This window comes from Setaria viridis, chromosome 9, assembly GCF_005286985.2.
Source record: "Setaria viridis chromosome 9, Setaria_viridis_v4.0, whole genome shotgun sequence".
NCBI classification, from domain to species: Eukaryota; Viridiplantae; Streptophyta; class Magnoliopsida; order Poales; family Poaceae; genus Setaria; species Setaria viridis.
In genome coordinates, this window is record NC_048271.2 from 45,218,983 (window position 1) to 45,239,788 (window position 20,806).

Below are 20,806 nucleotides of genomic sequence, written 5' to 3' on the forward strand. Positions count from 1 at the left end.
CGCCGTCAAGACCACACATGCACCTATGACCTATGGGCTTGGTGCGCGCCGAGCAAGATCCCCAAGAAGGTACCGCTGACCATCACTGACCCTGACAGGGAGCAAGATGCCGTCGAACTTCACTACAACCCGCCAAGAGGCTACAAGGGCGGTTACGACTACAAGCTCCACGTCCACCTCGATGTTGTCGAAGACCTCTCCTTCAACGGCGGGCTAGGTGGGGAAGGCAACAGGAAGCCATGGCACGAGTTCCTATGAAACTATGGGGTGCTGAACTCACTGGGGGAATGGCGCCGCGGGTAGGGCCATGACAACCGCCATGGCCGTGACTACCGCCCCTGCAGGGACGACCACGATGACCATGACAACAAATCCTCCTGGGGGCGGATGACGCACTGCCGGGGGGCTGTGGATGACTGCTACAGCTCCACCAGGCATAGGGGAGGCAACCGGGGACATTCCGGCTGCAACTGGGAGCTGTTCCCCTCTCCTGGAGAGCATGCCAGGAAGGGGGGCGTGGCGGGACACGTGAGGAAGCCAGGCCAGCGGGCGACCTAGTAGAAGAAGCACACTGGCAAGAAGGTCTCCTTCGCCAACCCACTCGTCCATATACTGGGTGAGACTGTTGTTGCTCATGACCCCTGCAATGACTATATTCTTACAAACACTCACATCGTTAAGGAGAATGAGTGGACAGACCCGATGCTTGATGAATACTGCACTGCCCACTCTTATGCAAGCCATCCATCAAAAGAGAGTCGCATAATGGACATGCTTGTAGTAGCGCAAGGTTGGCTACCAGTATCTTCATGAACGGGACTGGGAGGTGTAGAGGAGGAACCAGAAGATGGAGAGATGCAGCACGACAACAACCTGAAGGTTTGTCACGAGCCTGCACTTGACCCATCACTTTTCCCTGTTGAGCAAGATCATAGATTAAGCAATACAAGTCCCACTTGCATGACAAATGAGATCACCCCTCAAGTAGATGCACTGCAGATCATTGATGACCACAATAACATTGATCCTAACTATGAAAGCACTCAAACGGTTTGTGAGGGCCAAAACAGGATTGATAATTTAGCTACTTTCATTGATTTCATTTCCTGCAAGCTGGTTGCACCTTTGTTGAGCACTCCACCACGAGTCAACCCCATTCCACCATCAGACACCTATCCCCAAACACCCACAACACAAAGAAAGAGTATCAGATTAGCAAACAAACCCAAACTCAACCCGGCAAAGATACAATCCAAATGGCACAGTAGGTGCGTATTAGTAAGCTAGGAGAGTTGTCACCCAAGGCACAAAGCACAAGTATTCCTGATGCTAATCAACTTGCAAAACATCTCCCGCAGCCACTCAATGACATGAAGATGGAGGCGTTCAAAACCTGGTGGAATAGGGAAACCAACCCAAGAGTAAGAAGCGGAGGAACAAGATCACTCCATGCCTGACCGAAGAAGGACAGGCCCAGGAGGCCTAGAAGATCAGCAAGCTGCTTCAGTAGTTGTTTAATTTCCACTATGTTAGACAAGAGACATTCAAACTTGTATCGGTGTGTAACCCTAAATGGGCCGATAATTTGGCCCTGTGGCTTCAGCGGTGCGCGGCCCACGCCTGGCCTAACACTGACGTTCTCGAAGCTCGCCAATCTACCATCTGCATGGGCCTCCCTTCCGAGCCCAAGTAGCAGGAGCCCCCTTCTGCACCAAGCCTAAGTGCTCCATGCAAGAAATGCAAGCTATCAGAATCAGTTGTGTGGTCAAGTCTCATGTCACAAAAAAATTGTAACGTCTTGTGTTGGAATGTCCGAGGCCTCAACGCAGCCTCCAGTAGAGCAAGTGTCCATAACGTAGTTCGCCCATCCGAAGTGACAATTGTTTGCCTATAGTAAACCAAAATCAATCACTGGAACTCCCGATTAGTGTCTGAAACCCTGGGGTAGCAATTCGCTAGAAACTTTGTGACACTACCACCATCAGGCACTAGAGGAAGCATTCTCCTAGCGGTAGCAGAGCAGCACTTCACTATCCAAAATGACACCACCACTGAGCACACTATTTCTGCAACCATCAATCCATCATCATGAAGGATGCCAACACAGCTTGGACACTGACAGGCGTCTATGGTCCACAAAGCGACCAGGACAAATTAGCTTTCCTAGAGGAATTGAAGGGCCTAAAGGACCAATCTCACCTTGAATGGCTAATAATAGGGGATTTCAACCTAATCTACAAGACAGAAGACAAAAACAACAACAAGCTCAATAGACACCTAATGAATAGCTTTAGGCAAGCCTTAGATGAGACCCAAATGATGGAAATTGACCTATGCAGTAGGTGGTACATGTGGAGCAATGAGAAAGACAACCCAACGTTCACTAAGATCGACAGGTTCTTTGGCACACCAGAATGGCATCTCCTCTTCCGAAATGTGGACCTGCAAGCACTGTTTACCAGGGGCTCTGATCACTGCCCGCTTTTCTTAACTGGGGATGTCGAAAGACAAAACTACGTGGGCTTTCGGTTTGAATCATACTGGGTAACCATGCCGGGATTCACCACTACCGAGCAGGAAGCATGGAGCCAACCGGTTAACACACAAGATGCCATCCTACACCTACACGTGAAACTCATTAGAACAAAGAAAGCACTTAAATTATGGAGACGGCAAAGCATAGGAAATCTGGCACTCCGGCTAGCTATAGCAAATGAAGTCTTGTACCTCGAAGCAGCCATAGCAAATGAGGTCTTGTACCTCGAAGCAGCCCAAGAACAGAGACCACTCACGACTGAGGAATTGGAATTCCGCAAATACCTGAAAGCAAAATTGGTTGGTTTTGCAGCGATCCAGTGTGCTCGAGCGCGACATCATTCTAGACTGACATGGATACGTAAAGGGGATGCATGCACACGGTTATTCATGCTTCATGCAAATAACAGGAAGCGGAGGCTGGACATACCGGCCCTAACTACGACACAAGGAATGACTAATAACCACCAACAAAAAGAAGAAATCATCTACAATCACTTCGTTGAGTTGCTGGGCACACCGCAAGAAAGAACACAAAGTTTAAATTGGATCAACTTGGGATACCAGCCACACAACTTAGCTGAATTGGAAAGCCCTTTCGAATCAGAAGAGATCAAGCGGGTCATCATGTGCATGTCGCCTGAGAAATCACCAAGGCCGGATGGTTTCATTGGAGTTTTCTACAAGAAATGTTGGTCCATAGTAGGAGCAGATCTTGTCGAGGCATTGCAAGCCTTCCATTCCCTTAGGACCCGGCGTTTAGACCTGATAAATGAAGCAAACATTGTTCTAATTCCCAAAACAGACACGACGACGAGGGTTGCTGATTTCCGACCTATCAGCCTCATCAACAGCCTAGAAAAAATAATTACCAATGTCTTAGCTGACCGGCTGGCGCCAAAATTGAATGAACTTGTCTCGGGCTGCCAATGTGCATTTATCAAGAAGAGGTGTATTCATGACAACTTCGTGTATGTCCAGAGCGTGATAAAGGCTTTGCACAAGGCAAAGAAGCTGGCTCTTTTCATTAAGCTCTACATTTCAAAGGCTTTCAACTCACTTAATTAGGTTTAGGTCAAACATGGCAGGATTGGATAACAACCCTACTAGCCACATCATCATCGAGGGTGCTACTTAATGGAACTCGAGGAAAGAAATTCAGACATGCCAGAGGACTGAGACAGGGTGACCCACCATCACCCATGCTATTTATCCTCGCAATTGACCCTCTACACAAACTCATGAAACTGGCGGCTCGTAACAACATAATCCAACCAGTCCTACCGATGGCAGCGAAATTGCGATGCTCCCTCTACGTTGACGATGCGGCGATATTTGCAAACCCGAACCGAACAGAGCTACAATGAATAAACCACCTACTACAGTTCTTTGGCAACTGCTCAGGTCTAAAGGTCAACATGACCAAGATAGAAAGCTTTTCCATCCGATGTACTACAGACATCATCACCGAAGCACTAGTAGATTTCCCAGGAAAGGTGTCTTCGTTTCCAGGAAAATATTTAGACCTTCCCTTGCATACACGCAAGCTCCAAAGAGTGGACATTCAACCCCTCGTAAACAAAATTGGTGGGTGTTTACTGGGCTGGAATGGGAAAATGTTATCCCTGGTAGGAAGAGAGACGCTTGTTAAGAGTGTGTTAACTTCACAACCTATCTACCATCTCATGGTCTTTCCGGTACAGAAATTGTTGGTAAAGCAGATAGACCAGTTGCAAAGGAGCTTCCTATGGAAGGGTGAGGAACCAAAAAAGGTGAATGGAGGACACTGCCTGGTTAACTGGCCAATAGTATGCACACCAAAGGAGTTGAGAGGATTAGGAATTCTTGACATTGAGAGGCTAGCAAGGGCCCTTCGACTACGCTGGTGCTGGTTTCAGTGGGAAAACGAGGATAGACCATGGATAGGGCTTGATATCCCTTGTGATAAAAGTGATAAAGATCTCATCAACGCTTCAACAGTAGTGACGGTGGGTAACGAAAAGAAAGCACACTTCTGGCACTCCTCCTGGATCAATGGGACAACATCGAAAAACGTAGCACGAGTCCTTTTCCAAAAGTCTAGGCGGAAAAACTTCACAGTGCACAAAGTGCTCCAAGAGAACTATTGGATAGACCAAATTTTCCCACTTACGACTAGTGATGAAATTAGAGAATACGTAAATCTTTGGGAGGAAATCCATATGCAACACTGTAATCCAGACACCGAGGATGAGATCAAGTGGCGCTAGATAGAAAATGGAGAATATTCAACTAAAAGTGCAAACCTCATCTAGTTCCAAGGCTGGACAAAGAAAATCAACATCACCCCGATATGAAGGGCGAAAGCAGAGCCTAAATGCAGGATCTTTGCCTGGATCCTACTACATAGGAAAGTTCTAACAACATATAATTTGGCAAAAAGGGGTTGCCAAATGATCCGATTTGCAAGCTATGCAACATGGAAGCAGAGATGCTGACACATTTATACAAGGAATGCACATACACCGCTACAGTGTGGAACCGTTTGGCTACATGGTTTGATCTACATCACATGCCAGCAGCGAATGGGACATCCTCAATTCACAACTGGTGGAAGCAAGGTAGGAAACTGATTGGGATGCAGAAGCAACCGCTCTTCGAAGGGCTTGTCATCTATTTTTGGTGGAATGTCTGGAAAGAACGAAACAGAATAACTTTTAATCAGGGTAGCAAGCCTTTTGAGGATGTGGCATTCCTTATTAGGGAAGATGTCTAGCAGTATCAGTTGTCAACATAGCGCAACAACCAAGACCTCCACCCAAACGTTTAGTTCTTGTGCAGGGAGTTGTTAGCTGTAATCGTGCAGTGGTGGTTCTTTTGGTTTGTTTTTTTTGTCTCCTATACAGTTGGGCGCCCTTTGGCACTGTCGGTTGTTCCTTTTAAAAAATTTTCTTTCTCTCCTTTCTAATAAAAATTCAGCAAAACTTTTGCCGTCCGTTCAAAAAAAAAATCATCTTCAACCGTGAATTTGGAATGAACTGGAAAAGCGTGAACACAAAGACCGTTTCCTGCAAATGCTGGTGAAGTGTCAGCCAGGACTCGGCGACAGGGCCTTCTTTGCGATTCGTGTATGGCCGTCAGCTCACAATTGAGCCCAGGAAAGGCACGCGGACGGGCCTGGGACCGGTTGGTCTCCAGAAGCCCAAGTAGCACCGGCATCAGTAAGGATGTCCCGAGTTCAATCTCCTTCGAAAGCGGATTTTAGGGAGATTTTTTGAATTTTTCTTCACTTGCTGCGGCCTCAAAGCATGCTGGAAACTGGTGTCGAAAACCATCTTTTCAAGATAGGCATGTAAGTGTGAGTGTAAAATGTAGATCTTAGCTTGCGCATAGGATGTGTATGTGTGTGTTTAGAGGGGTGTTTGTGTAGGTTCAGATACTACAGCTTGTGTGTAGGTTCAGATATAGCTTGTACTTTCATAAGGTATAAAAAACTAGAAAATGCACCAAAGCAGACAAGATCATTTGCTAACGTGGTGTATCATATATAATTATCACTTGCGTTTGCTTTAAGTCAATAAATTATCTTACCATATCATCAAATAAAACTCTATCTTGGCACGTTGTCAAATTTGCTGATGCATGTGTAATAGAAAGTTCTGCCACTGTCTTGGTTATCTTCTTCGACCCATTACACTTATCGTCGAAGTGACCGAGCTCACTATAAATTGCACTGAGGGATAAACTTGCGGCGTTACTCTTTGTCGTCTTTCATTTTTGCCATTGCTGCCGCAGCCCACGTCACCCAGCTCCTTTTCAACATCTTTAGCCTCTCACTCTACATATGTGAGCCGCAGGTGTGCAACCAGCAGCTACGACTTCCCTCCTTATCATGAAGCCACCCTCTCTGAGGATTCCTCGACTTGCCCTCAAGCATGTGATACCGATAGTCCCCATCACTTACATCTTCATCGCATCATATTGTTTTCGATAGTGCTCAACTACTCATAAGGGGTAAGAACTTATCAAGAACATATTGCAAAGAGCTTCTCGATGACAATTGTGTCCTTCATTTTTCGTGCAAAGAGAGCTTATCACATTTATGACCATAGCAACCTTTAAAGCAAATTCATTAATCTTTACAGATTCAATGATGTACATAGCATCAAGCTCCCTTTGAAGGGTTTATACTCATGCCTTTCTTAACATGCTCTTCATCAACATGAATCTCTTTGAGAGCATCCCTTGCCATGACCATGGCCTCTAGATATGGTTTGGACAATGGTGGCAACATCTATTTGGCCCATCTTCTTATCAAATGTATTGGCCTCCCCGCACCTCATAGTTGCTCTCAGTAATGTACTTGCCCCACCCCCTTCCCCCACTGTCAACTCAGCTCATGCTTGTTATTAACATCATCGCCACCTGCAAAGTGCAACCGTCTTATCATCATTGTTACCGTAAACATGATCTTTGGCATTCACGAACAAAGCACTAAGTACTACTTGTATTTGATATATTTGAAAGAAGAACCAGTATAATTTGAATCTGTATGATTAGCTCTTTTTTTTTAAAAGTTTCTTCGATATATTTGAAAGAAGAACCAGTATAATTTGAATCTGTATGATTAGCTCTTTTTTTAAAAAAAAGTTTCTATGGTTAGATCCCATTGGTGGCAGATCTAGGGGTGAGAATTCAGCCTGCATCGCGGGCCTACCGCCCAGCGACACGGGGCCTGAAGACGCCTAAACCCCGTGGCGCCGCCGGGCCGTGGTCTTCCCTGATGGCGGCCACCTCCACCTCCCCCCATTCCGCCGCCGCCGCCACCAACATCGACGACCTCCACCACTTCCTCCGCCGCACTCTCCGTACCCACTCCGCCGTCCTCTGCGCTCACGCCTTCCTTCTTCGCCGTGGCCTCCTCCTCGGCCACCCCGTCCCCGCCGGCCTCCTCCTCACCGCTTCCGCCTGCTCCGCCGCCTCGCCGCCCGCCCACCTCCTCCGACTCCTCCTTCGCCACCTGCCCCCTCCGCTCCCTCTCTTCTCCCTCGACGCCGCACTCCGCGCCCTCGCCCCGCGCATCCCCTTCTCCGCCCTGCTCTCCCTCTTCGCTGCACTCCTCCGCTCCCACCACCCGCTCTTCCCCGATCGCTTCTCCTTCCCGCCTCTTCTCTCTGCAGCAGCATCCGCAGCCTCCCCGCGGCTCCACATCCCATCTGCGCTCACCCTCCACGCGCAACTCCTCCGACGCGGCCTCCTCTTCTCGCCGCCGCCCCACGCTGCCAACGCACTCCTCCACTTCTACGCTGCCGCCGGCCGCCTCCCGTCCGCCTGCCACCTGTTCGACGAAATGCCGTTCAGGGACATCGCGTCCTGTAACACCCTGATGACGGCCTTTGCTGGCACAGCGGGTGGCATTGATGCCGCGCGCCAGGTGTTCGACCGAATGCTCCTGAGAAATGTAGTGTCATGGAATGTCATGATCAATGGGTATGTAAAGGCAAAACGGCCTGAGCAGGCGCTGGAGGTGGTCCGATGGATGGCAAAGGTAGGAGTGAGGGGGACAGCGACAACCATGGTTGGGGCAGCCACGGCGTGTGCTAGGCTAGGGAGGCTGGGGGCTGGGAGGGAGGTGCACTGCGCATTTTTGCGCCGTTTTGAGGATGATAACCTGTTGGTTTGGACTGCATTGGTGGATATGTATAGCAAGTGTCGGAGGGTCGGGTCTGCGAGGAAGGTGTTTGATCACCTTGGCATTAGGAATCTGGTATGCTGGAACGCAATGATCATCGGACATTGTGTGTATGGTGAACCTGGTGATGGGATCAAACTGTTCCATCAGATGATCGGACCAGGTGGGTTCAGATTTCCAAGATTAGTTCTTTAGACTGCAACATACTGCTAAATTTGCATTTTTCAACTTTTATCATGTATCTAACACCTGGACATCCTTTTCAGGGAAGGTGCAGCCAGATGGAGTCACTTTCATTGGTGTCCTCTGTGCCTGTGCCCGTTTAGGCCTCTTGGATGATGGGAGGGCATATTTTGAGCTAATGAGCACCACGTACAAGCTCAAGCCAACATTTGCGCACTACTGGTGCATGGCCAATCTATATGGGAGTGTTGGGCTTCTGGAAGAAGCTGAGGGCCTCTTGCAGAGTGTCCCTGAGGATCTTAAGGCACGGGCATTGGGCGGTTTGCTTGGGCTATGCCGGTTCCGGGGGGGATGGGGAATGGGGGAACGGATTGCCCTCAGATTGATTGAGCTAGAACCAAACAACAATGCTCACTATGCACTGCTTTGCAGTGTGTATGCTGCCGCGGGGAGATGGGAAGAAGCCCACAGAGTGAAGGCTACCATGAAGGAGAGACATGGGAGTTTCAGCCCTGGATATCGTCTGGTAAACTTAAATGAGATCATTCATGACTTCAGAGCTAGGGAGAAGCAACCTGAGAACCAGGAGATATATGCCATCTTGGATGACTTGGTGACAAGGCTTAAGTTGGGCTGTAAAGAAAATGAGCAAAGTGATTTTGGAACAAAATAGCTCAAACACCCACCCACGGTGGTTTTGGAGCTGCATAGTTTTTGAATGGGCAGCTTCAGGAGGTCAAGATAGGCAGGGCTTGAAGAAGCACATCTTCAGATGTACTATTTGTGCATAACCAGTTGAAGAGTATGCTTGTTGTGACAAGCGTTTAGGGTGGTTGTTTGCACCTGTTGGCATATGCAACCTTGTGTGGTTGTCTGATCCATCCAGCAACTTGGCTGTTCCATGGGAGGAAGTCTTATGGTGGCAGCTTGGAGGAAAGTTGAGGTGTTATCAGGATGGGCTGGATTTCGTTGCAGCTTGTCAGCTACTTGCACGTGGACAATGAGATGACCACTTGTGTGTGCTTAAGAAGATGAAGGAAGCAGAAGCAAGGCTTAAGGGGACTGGTCTGATATTATTGGCCATACGTTTAAATACCTGAGATTCTGTGGTTACATGATGGAGGGTACAGTCATGAGATTTTCCATTTTGTTTCCCCCTTTTTTCCATTGACTGGCTCCGGTAGAGTATCTTTTAGTTTTGACATTTTTACAACGAGAAGCTAGCATTGTCAAGCATGGTCGATATGGTGTCCACCTGGATGATGCCATTTTGAGCCATTAATTAATTGTTGTAGGAGAAAAAAAATAGAGAATGAATAATCAGTCACACTATTCTTTGTAGCTATGCTTTTTACTGTTGGCCCTTCTATCAGAGCACATATTGTTTCCTTGTGGTGGATCATAGTTTCCAAGGATCGGATGGTTCATAGAATTTTTCCTTGTGTGCATCTTTTAACTAAATTATTGGTAAGCTTGAAATGCAACTTCACACCATAAGCTAAATGTAAACTAAGGTATTTTGATCTCTTTTCTTTACTTGGACTTTTTCTGTAGATGTGAGTGCTTCTTGGAACAATATCCCTAAAAGACGAGATGTGCTTCTAGAGGCATTTGGATATGTTTGCCCGTTACAAAGGGTATGATTATGTATATATCATCTTGTTGCTACATAATCGGAAAGCTTCTATAGTCCTGCTTATGCATGGTTTGCCGTCAAACTTAGTTCACCAATCTTTTGGCATCCAATAGCTAAAAGCCAATCTTAGGATGTGCCTGGGCAGCAAATGCCACATCTTTCAGCACTCGACGGTCCAATTCACCATGTTCATAACACACAGGTTGGAATGCGGGATACAAGTAAAATTATAGCGACTTAGTTTTTATATTAAATAAATAATTGGGAGATTATTCGTGCATGGTCTGAACTGCAAATAAAGTTTATCAAATTTGTAGTAGTAGAAAGGTTCTTTCTTGGAAGTAGTGAATTTGTGAAAGGTTACTTTTGCGGTGGTGGAGGACATGTTTTTCATTTATCTAAGTTCTGCTGTTCATTTTTTTATTTGAATTAACTTGTAGCATTTTGAACAGCAGAGAGTGCAAGAGTGGTCAATAATACATTAGCAAATGGTACAACAGTAGCTAGTGGAACAACAATATCAACACCTAGCTGGCATGACCTCCAGATCTATGGTGTTGTGATTGCCATATTGCTCTATTTTATTGTATTTGGCGGTGTCAAAACTATCAACAAGGTCACACCTGCTTTCTTAATACCAGTCCTTTTCTCAATTTTCTGCATTATTATTGGCGTCTTTATTGCACCAGGGTCTGATGCTTTAAGTAGTCCTTTGACTATCATTTTGTTGAACATTCTTTTTTGACTTTTTCCTAACTAGAGGGGATCACTGGGTTGAGTATAATTACACTTTGGACAACTGTAGTTCAGACTACCAACCTACAAACAATGCTGGAGTACCTGATCCAAATGGATCGTCGATATATTGGGATTTTAAGTGCATCCTTTTTCTCTGCTACTTATTCTCGCCTTTTGATCCTTCCAATTAGTGACATAACAATGTGATTTATTCATCCTTTTTAATTCTCTTTAAGCAATGCACACATACTAACAAGTTTATGTTTCCGTTTCAGTGCATTATTTGAGTAATATAATGATTATGCCTTTTTTATTGGTTATTTAAGTGTGGTGTTTGTTGGTCTTATCTATAAAATAAAACTTTCCCAGTGCTAGTTTGTCCATTGTTTGTTGTTTAATTGCTCTAAATTGTGCAGTATAGTGAACAAAATTACACCAAAGAACTTGATCTACTCAAGGGTCAACTAATGGGAGCTGGAATCACTACTGCTGATATTTTGAAGGTTCGTTTCATTCTGCCCAAAAATTCCCTTGGGTAAAAACTTTCAGCACTGGATTCGCCCTTGTCCTTTTATTGCTGTCTGTTTTCTGAAACTTTAAAACCTGTGCTTTTGATTCAGGATGTTATTTCTCTAATATTTGAGAAGGAAAATTTTGAGCCTACCTTCTGTCCGATGTATGCTCAACTTTGTTCTGATCTCAATGACAAGCTCCCATCATTCCCTCCTGAAGAACCAGGTGGTAAAGAGATCACATTGAAACGTGTGCTATTGAATGATCGTCAGGAAGCCTATGAAGGTGCCAGCAGCCGAAGAGCTGAGATTGCAAAATTAACTGGTCCTGACCAAGAGACATAGTGAAGGGACAATGAACTGTCATCCAAACTTAGAACATTCGGTTAGTTAGTGAGCTACTCAAGCAAAAAAGGGTTACTGAGAAAATAGTTCATCACATTGTTATGGTATATGGTACGTATCAGGATGCCTCGACAGGAGGAGGTAAATAAAATCACTCAACTATGGTTTAGCTACCCTATGTTCATTGGATTTTCAGTGACACTGATCGCAAGCGTGCTTAGATTCTGTTATTTTGATATGCCAATCTGATTGTACTGTAGTTAATGCTTGATACCAGATTTTGAATGCTCATAATGGCTGTCATATTGTTGCCAACCATATGTTGTAGAATGGTCAAAAGGCATAGTGACGGTATTGTATTTCCACTTTCAGTTCCCTTGTAAAATTATTCTGAGATCTGTGCTGTTTATGACTTTCAGATTAAGGCTAAGACAATCAGTGGAATTCACTGAGGCTGAAAAGAATCTTGGTTTACGACCTGGAACAGCAGCAGTCATTAGGAATGGTCGTAGTTCACCAGGAGGTTTCCAATGAATCTGCCAGGAACTGGAGGTATGGTGCCTGGAATGCCTGGGTCAAGAAAGATGCCTGGAGTGCCTGGGTTAGATAATGATAACTTGGAAGTTCTGTGTTCTAGATCAATGCCAAGAGGCAACTCACTTCGCAACCAGAGTCTGTTGCTTAATAAGCCGTCAACAGTTCACAAGGCATCATCTATTAACTCTAGGCTTCCTCGTCAAGCCAGTGCAGCAGCACTGATTGGCATGAGTGCACTTTTGGAAACTGGTCCACCATCACGTCCTTCCAGCTTTGCTGCTGGTCCAACACCAACTCAAACCACACCATCTCCAAAACCATTTTAAGTGCAGCTCCAGCCATTGTCCCTGCCCCTGGTATACCAGCCACTGTTCCCAAGGAGTATTTTGGTATAGGTATTTTGGATGAAGCGCAACAATATATCGAGGAGTTGCAGAGTCATGGTTGCTACCCTGCAATCGTTAAGGAAGCTATCAATCTCGCCCTAGGTAAAGGTACCAATTTTTGTTGATACTCTTGTTAGGCTACTGGAGCATCTATACACAGAAAAATTTCAAGGCTCAAGACCTGGAAACTGGATGCTTGCTATGATGCTTATAACTTGGTCAAATTATTGCTCGTCTGACTTTGTGGTGCGGCTTGAGATTTGAAGCTGTGGAGGAGGTTTTAAAGAAAATGGAGGATACCTTCTACCATAAGACAATTTTTAATGCCTTCATGAAAACCATGGAAGCAAACCCGTCAGGTCAGGCTATCTTGGATTCACATGCTGCTGTAATCAACGCCTGCACCAGCTTTTTGGAATAATTGCTCCCAGCAGTTTATGGCCTATATCTTTTCTGGATGCTATATCTGGTTCGGGGGCAGCATTGTGTATTATCGTAATAGTTTAGGTGTCCAAGGAACTCTACCAAAGATGCGAGGAACAGCCAGGTTTGAGCAGTATAATTTTGCAAGATCGGATGAGTGTTGATTATTATTGTTTTGGTGATGATGAATGGAAAGAAGGAAACCATAGGTTTTGCTCTTGGGTGGCAAGCTTAATTCGCTGGAGCCCGAGATGAACAAGGTTGAATGTGATGTTTTTGTGCCCACCTCTTAAATCTTGTTAGTTCTTTTTCTGTGACTACACGTTTTGTAACAATGTACGTTCGTGGTGGCTGCTTTAGCCTGCGATGGTGTCATGTGGCCCTGAATTTCCCTGCTGTTAACTGAAGATTATGATGTTAGGCTGCATTTGCATATGGCATTCCGCTTTGATGAATTGATGCTGCCATTTCGTCCTTCAGCTGCACAACTGCTTGTTTACGAAGTTGTGAGAATTTTGCCATTGTATCAGCTAGCGTGATTATTTTCATAGAAATTTGCATGATTTCATCGGCTTAGGTGAAAGCTCAGGTGCCTGCCGTTCAGTTCAGGCCTTTCAGCTTGGTGTCGCATTTGCAAAGCTCGCCAAGCCGTTTCTTTGTTGGTGAATGACTTTGGGTTCATGGTGTAGGAGGGCGCCGTGGTGGAGGCGGCGGCCGCCTCGGTCTCCCGACATGGGACGCCGCCAAGAGCGACAGTGAGGGGCGGCGCGGGGAACAAGCCACGGAGGAAGGGGGCGGCGCGGAGGAATTGCGCGAGGTAGTTGCTCCCTCCGTTTCATCTCTCTCTCTCTCTGGTCGAACCGGGAAACACGGACCAAACAGGCCGACTCGCGCTGCGCGGCGGGCCGGGCACCCTCAGTTTTCCAGGGCCTTCACTCCTCGATTGCTGGATCGGGCCAGATGCCACCTCATTTTCATCCCTCTCAGCAACGTGGTAAATTTCGCCCCACGCACATTCAGGTCAAGTAGAAGATCAGTGGCACCAAAATTTCAAATTTGGCAGGTTCCTGTTACAATTTTTTTTAAGTGCACGCTCTCCATCCTCGCGTGTCAAAACTGTGCCTGCCCACAGACGTGAACTTTGAAGGTACACACACGCATTCACGTCAAAGTCGAAAGCATGGGCAGCTGCAGGTAGACCGACCGGTGCCCCAAGCTTCCAAACTCTGGTATCTTCCACATTTGTTTATGGCATCACCACAGTCCACACGCACAGAGACGTGTAGTGGAGCACGGCCAGAAAAAGGGCTCGGCCGCCAGCTGCAAAGCCCGCGACACAGATTGACTCGAGCGACATGACACCACCGGTGTTGTAGACTCGTAGTACGTAGCGGCTCGTAAAGAAATGGATCGGGGCACGAGCCCACGAGGCCAGCAGCCAGCCGGAGCGGTTGCGGGTGAGGCCACGGCGGAAAAGCGCGGGTCGCGTTGTGCCGCGGTGTCCCGCGCCGTGGTGACACGCCCGGAACCCACTGCTACCTGGAACTGTCCCGGGAGGGACCCGTGCGTGCGTGCCGGTCGGTCGATGGCAACGCGGCCACGCTCCGCCGCTGTCCCATGTTCCAAGTCCCGCCGCGGGAGCCGGCAGCCTCTCTCGCCTCTCGCCCTGCCAACCGCCGCTAGCTAGCGGATCGAGGCCACTTGCGTGATCCGCCGGCAAGTTGGCACTGAGGCCTGCCCGGCCGCCCGGCGGAACCGGTTCCCTTTCGTGGCTTGTCGCACGGCGCCCCCGGCCGGGTCTGCCGTTGCCGGTGCACGTATGCTTCGGTCCTTTTGTAGGCCGCCCGCCGGGGCAGGAAATGGCAGCATCGACGTCGATCACCCCTGGGCCCTGGCAGTGTCGCGCGCCGGGCACAGGCTGTCAGTAGGTCCGCCTGCCAGAGCCGAGACGTTGATGGGTTCCGCAGGTGCGGCGTGCCCCGGTGATCTCTTGGGGGATGGGTGTTGACGTGCACTGTGCAGGTGCTGTTGGATCACAGGCTCCCGCAGACAGGGAATCTGCGAGCAGAGCCGGTGAACACGTTCGCTTCAGCTTATTCAGCTAGCTTATTAAGCACCAAACAATATTTTTCTCTCACAACAAATCTGCCGTTTCAACTTTTCAGCTGGCTTATTAGCTGAAGCGAATAGGTCCAGTGGCCCTGAGGTTAGACTTGAACCCTGTTGGTTTTGGGTCTCCTCGTATGGCTTATTTTTAACAAAGCATGTAACCCTCTGCCGGGAAAACATGACAGTTACTAACATTCTCAGTCGGGGGCACCGACAGCTAACAGAGCACGTGGGAACGAACTAAGGCAGCTTCTGAACGAATGGTACTTGAAAGGTTGCTCAGCAGGAGCGATGTTCACGGCTCAGTAAGACAGGAACCAGGCAGCCGTGCAGTTTCCATTGACTTGCAGGTTCGTCTGTACAGGTACACGCGCAATGGATTGGATGAAACACTGAGGTTGCACGGGCCACTTTCACCAGCCTGACGCCAACTAAATAATGAAAAGGGAAGCCGTTGGCCTTCAGTTTAAGAATACAAGGCATATCTAATTTTTGGAAAAGTCAAACTTTTGTATTCTTTGACGATCACTTAATAAAATTATAAGCATATCTATTTTTTTATATATATTTTTTTATATATATGTATATATATAGTAACTTGGTTTGAGCGAGGTTGCTATGTTCCTAAAATATCTTATACTTCGCCTTGATGAAATGCTTATACAGACAAGTTCTCGAAAAGAGAGTCTGCTACATAGATTCATAAAAGTCTTTCAAAGTTTATTTTTTTGAAATAGTTGAACCATACTATATTGGTCTTGTAGTTGTAAGTGATATACTTTATGCGAAAAGAATAAACGAGCAAAAATGAAAAAAAAACTTCTGTGTTCTTGGACACTCTAATAATTTACCCCCTTATACATATCTCTTTCAAATATCCATCCTGATTTTATTTCTTTTTTTTAAAAAAAATAAGACGATAAGATAATATACCTATAAAGGAGTAGTATCTACTATTCCGGCACTATTCATGGATAAGATAAGAGCCTCATATCATCATCTTGTACTGGCGGCAGGGATTTCCACGTACCCATACCATACTCCCCCTGGATGTTGCTTGCAACAACCTACACTTTTACTAGTTAGCCGCATACCCCTACGGCCGGCCGGTCGCTGCAGTCTGCAAGCGAACACCGGCTGCCGAACCACTGACACGGAGATATAGAACATCTACTTGCACACCCGGAGTCGCGGCCAAATAGAGGCCGGCCGTTCCACACAATTTGGCGAGCATGGGCACAGGGGTCAAGCGCAGCCAGCGCAGATATTGCTGACCATGCCGCAGCCATGCCGTGCGCGAATGAACCGAGCTGCTTCGGCTAGCTAGCTCACACCACGATTCGAGGGCAACATGCTCTGTCCGCATGCCCTGCTTCCGGGGGAAGGGAACAGATCGATCTCGATCGCTGCTGGTGCTGGGCTAACGATCGAGACGTGATCGCGGCACACTCGGCCGACAGCCGAACTCGCACGGTCTCGGCTTTACCAGTCTCGACTCCTCGACACGGTTCTCAGAGATGTACAAGTCGTTCTCTTCTGAGTCTTCTCTGTTCGCTCGGTCTGTGTCTCCCTTTTTTTTGGGGTGCCCTAGCCTGTTCTTGTTACTCCTTCAGTGCATCTGTGCGTGCCTTTTTCCGTTCCAGTAACTTCAGCAGCCCACTTTTGCCCTTTCGTCTTGAGGACAAGACATCAGGAGCATATGACTAAAAACACACGTCCAACGCAGCATGATTGTAGCTGCAGAGACATTAAGAAATGCCGCGCACTTAGCTTCCTCGTGAAGTCAGGTTCTGGAAGGAAGAACCGGGTCGATATACAGATAGATCGTTGCTGAAACGGACTCCTAGTAATAAACTATCCGCTGCGTGTCTGCATGGACATCACGCACATGCAGCCGCTGGTTTGGCTTTTGGGACGCATGCGGCTGGGGTATCGATCGGTGAGCAGGGAATTTCAGGGCGCGGCGCACTCTGGCCTGGCCGCTTTAGTATTTCTAGCTGCTAGGGCCGGCCGGGGGGCCGCCGGGGCACCTCTCCCTGGCGTATCAAGCTATTTTCCATGGTCCCCCGCTCCGCGCAGAGCAGATGATTTGTCCGCGCATCGTTATGTGTCGGACATGGACGTGACATCGATTCATCACCTCATTCTGTGCTCATTCCCTTGCATTACGAATATTTTTTTTAACCTGCTTGCATTACAAAGATGATGCAGGTACCAATATAATGCAAGGTTCTTAAAGAAAAAGAGAAGGAATAAGATCAAGTACTCCATCCTCACTGGTTCGTAGGCTTTTCAACCAACTTTCCGACGTGTTCAAACAAATTGGCGATTTGTTCGGTTTACTGTGAACAATGATGTGTCATCGATGAGTACTAGAATTATTGCGTACTTTAGCAGATGCAAGTTTCTAGGAGGAAACTAAAAACGACGACGCTAGCAACCTCTGTTTGGTTGAAAAAGTTCCTATTATATATACATGCACGCAATTATGTTCTTTGTTTGTGGCCTTCTTTTGGCCGTGTGGGGCTTGTTGGGTGACGAGGAAACTAGTGTTCATGCACGTATGTATTGTGGTAGATAAAAGAAAAGAAACCACTTTGTTGTTAGTGCTTGCTAAAACAAATCTCATACCATAGCCACGTTAAGCAGTTAACGACAAAATGGAAAAGAAGGATTATATTAGTAACAATCATTGTCGATTTAATTAGCAACGAGATAACCAGCTATAGCTAGCGTCAGAACCCCAATTTGATAATTTTTTAGGATGGGGCAATTGACTATACTCCCTCCGTCCCTCCGTCCTAAAATATAAGGGATTCTGTGTTGTATTAATTAAGTCTAACTATTTTAAGTTTGATTGAGTTTATAAAGAAAAACAATAATATCTATTATATCAAATGAACATAATTAGATCCATTGTGTACTGCATTTTCATTATTTATTTTTTATGTGGTAGAAGTTAGCATTCTTTTATCAATTTAGCAAGCTTAAAATAGTTTGACCTAGGACAAACTCAGAATTAATCCCTTATATTTGTGGACAAAGGGAGTATCCCACCCTTACTTTTTTGTAAGGACATATGCATTTGAAAAGTCTAACTTCATTGCTAAATTTTATATATACACAATTATATGGACATTTCTGAGCACAAAAAAGGTACAATTGGCCGATTGATTCGTGTTTGAAACTTGAAAACACTCCCTCCATATATTTTTTATGAGATGCGGATGTATTTCAAATTTAAAGCTGATGATCTTTGTCCACCAATCAGCTTATGAATTAGCTGGTTGTCGAATACAAATTTAGTCCCACTAGATTCCAATTTCAAAGTACTTCAATATACTAATTTTATACTAGCTAGTTGAGTAAAATAAGAAGTATAACCCTGGAGACTGCACTGGATCAAGCAACATCTTGCTCTAGGAAATGGAGGCAATAATACTTTGCTATTATGCTGCTCATCAATCCCTCGCTCATAGCCATCACTGCATTGCTTATCTATCTAGCTAGCATATATAATTCAAAATATATCAGCTACTAGAGCTTCTCCATCATTATTGGCTCCTCTTAATTGTGCTTTTCTTGCTCCTCCTTCTCTACCTTCTATGTCCTCCCAAGACAGTGGTCGTCGTCTTTGGTGATAATAAGGACATGGCACCTTTGATGCTTAAACAAGACTCCTTACCATGTATAAGGGATGATGTGTTCTGTGGAGCATGGAACAATTAGTGATTTTTCTTTTGCAAGTGCTTTAGTATTGTGGCAACATGCATGGTAGATGTCTGCGAAGAAGAAAACTGGGCTAGAGCATACATCTTCAACTTCAAACGTATCAAAGTTAGAATGAATTTTGCTACTCTTCCCGAAAAGCAAAAACTGAGGCAGTCGATTTTTTGCATTTCTGCAAAAGTACTCACATGAATAGGGCACTTATGCAATAATGATAAGAAGCACATGGCGGTGATGGTTGCGGTAATAGGATCAACACCCAATCTCCTTTATAGCGAAAAGTTTTATATTTTCTGTGGTATTCGCTCTCCGTTCCTACATGGAACTGCACACGGGTGCTATCAACATTATGTCTTTTTAGATAAAGAAAGCTTTATTTTGATAAATAAATAAATAAGAACACTATTGACATTATATATATAGCACAATCATTAGGAATGTAAAAAAGTTGACTCCGACAAGGAGCCAAAAGATACAATGACTCATGCTCCATTGTTCTCCTCTGTCATATTTCTCTCACCTCATTGCTCGCGGAAAGTCCACGTCCAACGCACTTGCCATGCCGTCGACATGAAGGTCCTTTAAGAAAGAAAATACTCGGTCAATCTAATCAGATCCCTTTGTTAGTGTATAGTAGTACATCATAATTAAGGATAAGTATGTACTTTAGATAAGTGACGATGTTCTTAATACTTCTATTGGTCTGCCTTTTACATCTGCATGACAACAATTTTTTTTTATGTGTGCAGTTGAGTGTGTCTAACTTGTAATTAACTCCCGCACACCGATACAAATAAAATAAATACCATTTTCCCCGTCGATTTGGCTCCCATATTGTAACTTTTGCCACAAACTATTTTTCAGCATGAATTATTAACTAGCAAACTATAAATTTTTGAACAATTTTTCTAGGCAAATCTAACTATGCCACTTCCAATAATGTCCAAGCTCTAGAAAATAGACACCTGCAGCAAAAAATAGGTGGTAGCACTGAATAGTATGGCTTCACAGAAATCCTAAACCCACTTTTTTTCTGTGACAAGAGGGAATAATCGCTTGCATTATTGTTGTAGTGGTGAAATAGATGTCCCAGAATAAACATGCCTAAAGAAAAGCTTTGCCAATCTTGACTTACTGCTTGGTATGTAGGAAGATGGATAATGGCACATGCATCTCGATCATTCAGACCTACCTCGTGCCTCCGTTTCTGGGATGAGGCTCCTCTGCAGTAGCTGGGGCTGCTCTTGAGTCACTGACATGTGAGCCCGGTCCCATATGTCAATGACCCAACTGCTCCCTGCAGTACTGCAGAGGAACCACTCCCCATTTCTGGGGCTGTGTTGGTGAATCAATCATTATTACGTTAGGTTAACTTATCCAGCTCTTCGAGCAAGGTTCCGTCGTCACTGGATCCAGTGATCACTTTAGGAGCCCGGCCAGCCAGGAAGGTCAAGTGTGTTAGGCATGTTTGCATCATTGGTTTGGTCAGGACGTACTTGGGACAGTGAGCAGCAGGAACGAGTAGTACACGCGATGGAATTCCTGTCCTGGTCGCGGTCGGTTTGTCCACCCTGCACGGCCGAACTTTTGTGCCGCCGGTCATGCATGCGGCAGAGAATTTGGAACTGTAAGAATGTGAGTTCATTGACAAAGGACTTACTTGTTGTGTTTCCCTGCAGGCAGTAACTTATATGTTGCATCAGAATATGAAGATACGCGCATCGCAGAGAGAAAAGGAACTGTAAAATCTAAGCTAGCATGCTGATTATTCTGATTGAGCAATAATGATCCTCCATCACCAGCCGCGCAGCGGCCACGCAATGCACCGTACTACATGCTCAGCAACAAGATAATCTTGTTTATGCAGAATAACGCACGGCGAAGCAAGCAGCAAGTTGGGTAAAATGGTGGGTTGGTTGATGCTCACGCTTTGTCGCACCTTAGGTAGAGAGAATTGACTGCTGTGGCAAGTGTTTCATTTGGCATCACAGTTTTGGGACAC

The 20,806-nt window shown here is 45.9% G+C and overlaps 2 protein-coding genes and 1 pseudogene across 2 annotated transcripts; all 3 read left to right on the forward strand.

Moving 5' to 3' along the window:
* Nucleotides 1-7,254: 7,254 nt before the first annotated feature.
* LOC140220032 (pentatricopeptide repeat-containing protein At3g51320) lies at nt 7,255-9,777 on the forward strand. Its single transcript, XM_034721317.2, has 2 exons — nt 7,255-8,369; nt 8,473-9,777. The coding sequence occupies exons 1-2, from the start codon at nt 7,298-7,300 to the stop codon at nt 9,060-9,062; spliced, it is 1,662 nt and encodes a 553-aa protein (XP_034577208.1). The 5' UTR covers nt 7,255-7,297; the 3' UTR covers nt 9,063-9,777.
* Nucleotides 9,374-13,260, forward strand: LOC117840786 (eukaryotic translation initiation factor). Its single transcript, XM_034721319.2, has 5 exons — nt 9,374-9,513; nt 9,944-10,026; nt 11,180-11,266; nt 11,384-11,761; nt 12,040-13,260. The coding sequence occupies exons 1-4, from the start codon at nt 9,504-9,506 to the stop codon at nt 11,618-11,620; spliced, it is 417 nt and encodes a 138-aa protein (XP_034577210.2). The 5' UTR covers nt 9,374-9,503; the 3' UTR covers nt 11,621-11,761; nt 12,040-13,260.
* On the forward strand, nt 11,914-13,445 carry LOC117835731 (eukaryotic translation initiation factor-like; annotated as a pseudogene).
* Nucleotides 13,446-20,806: the final 7,361 nt, after the last annotated feature.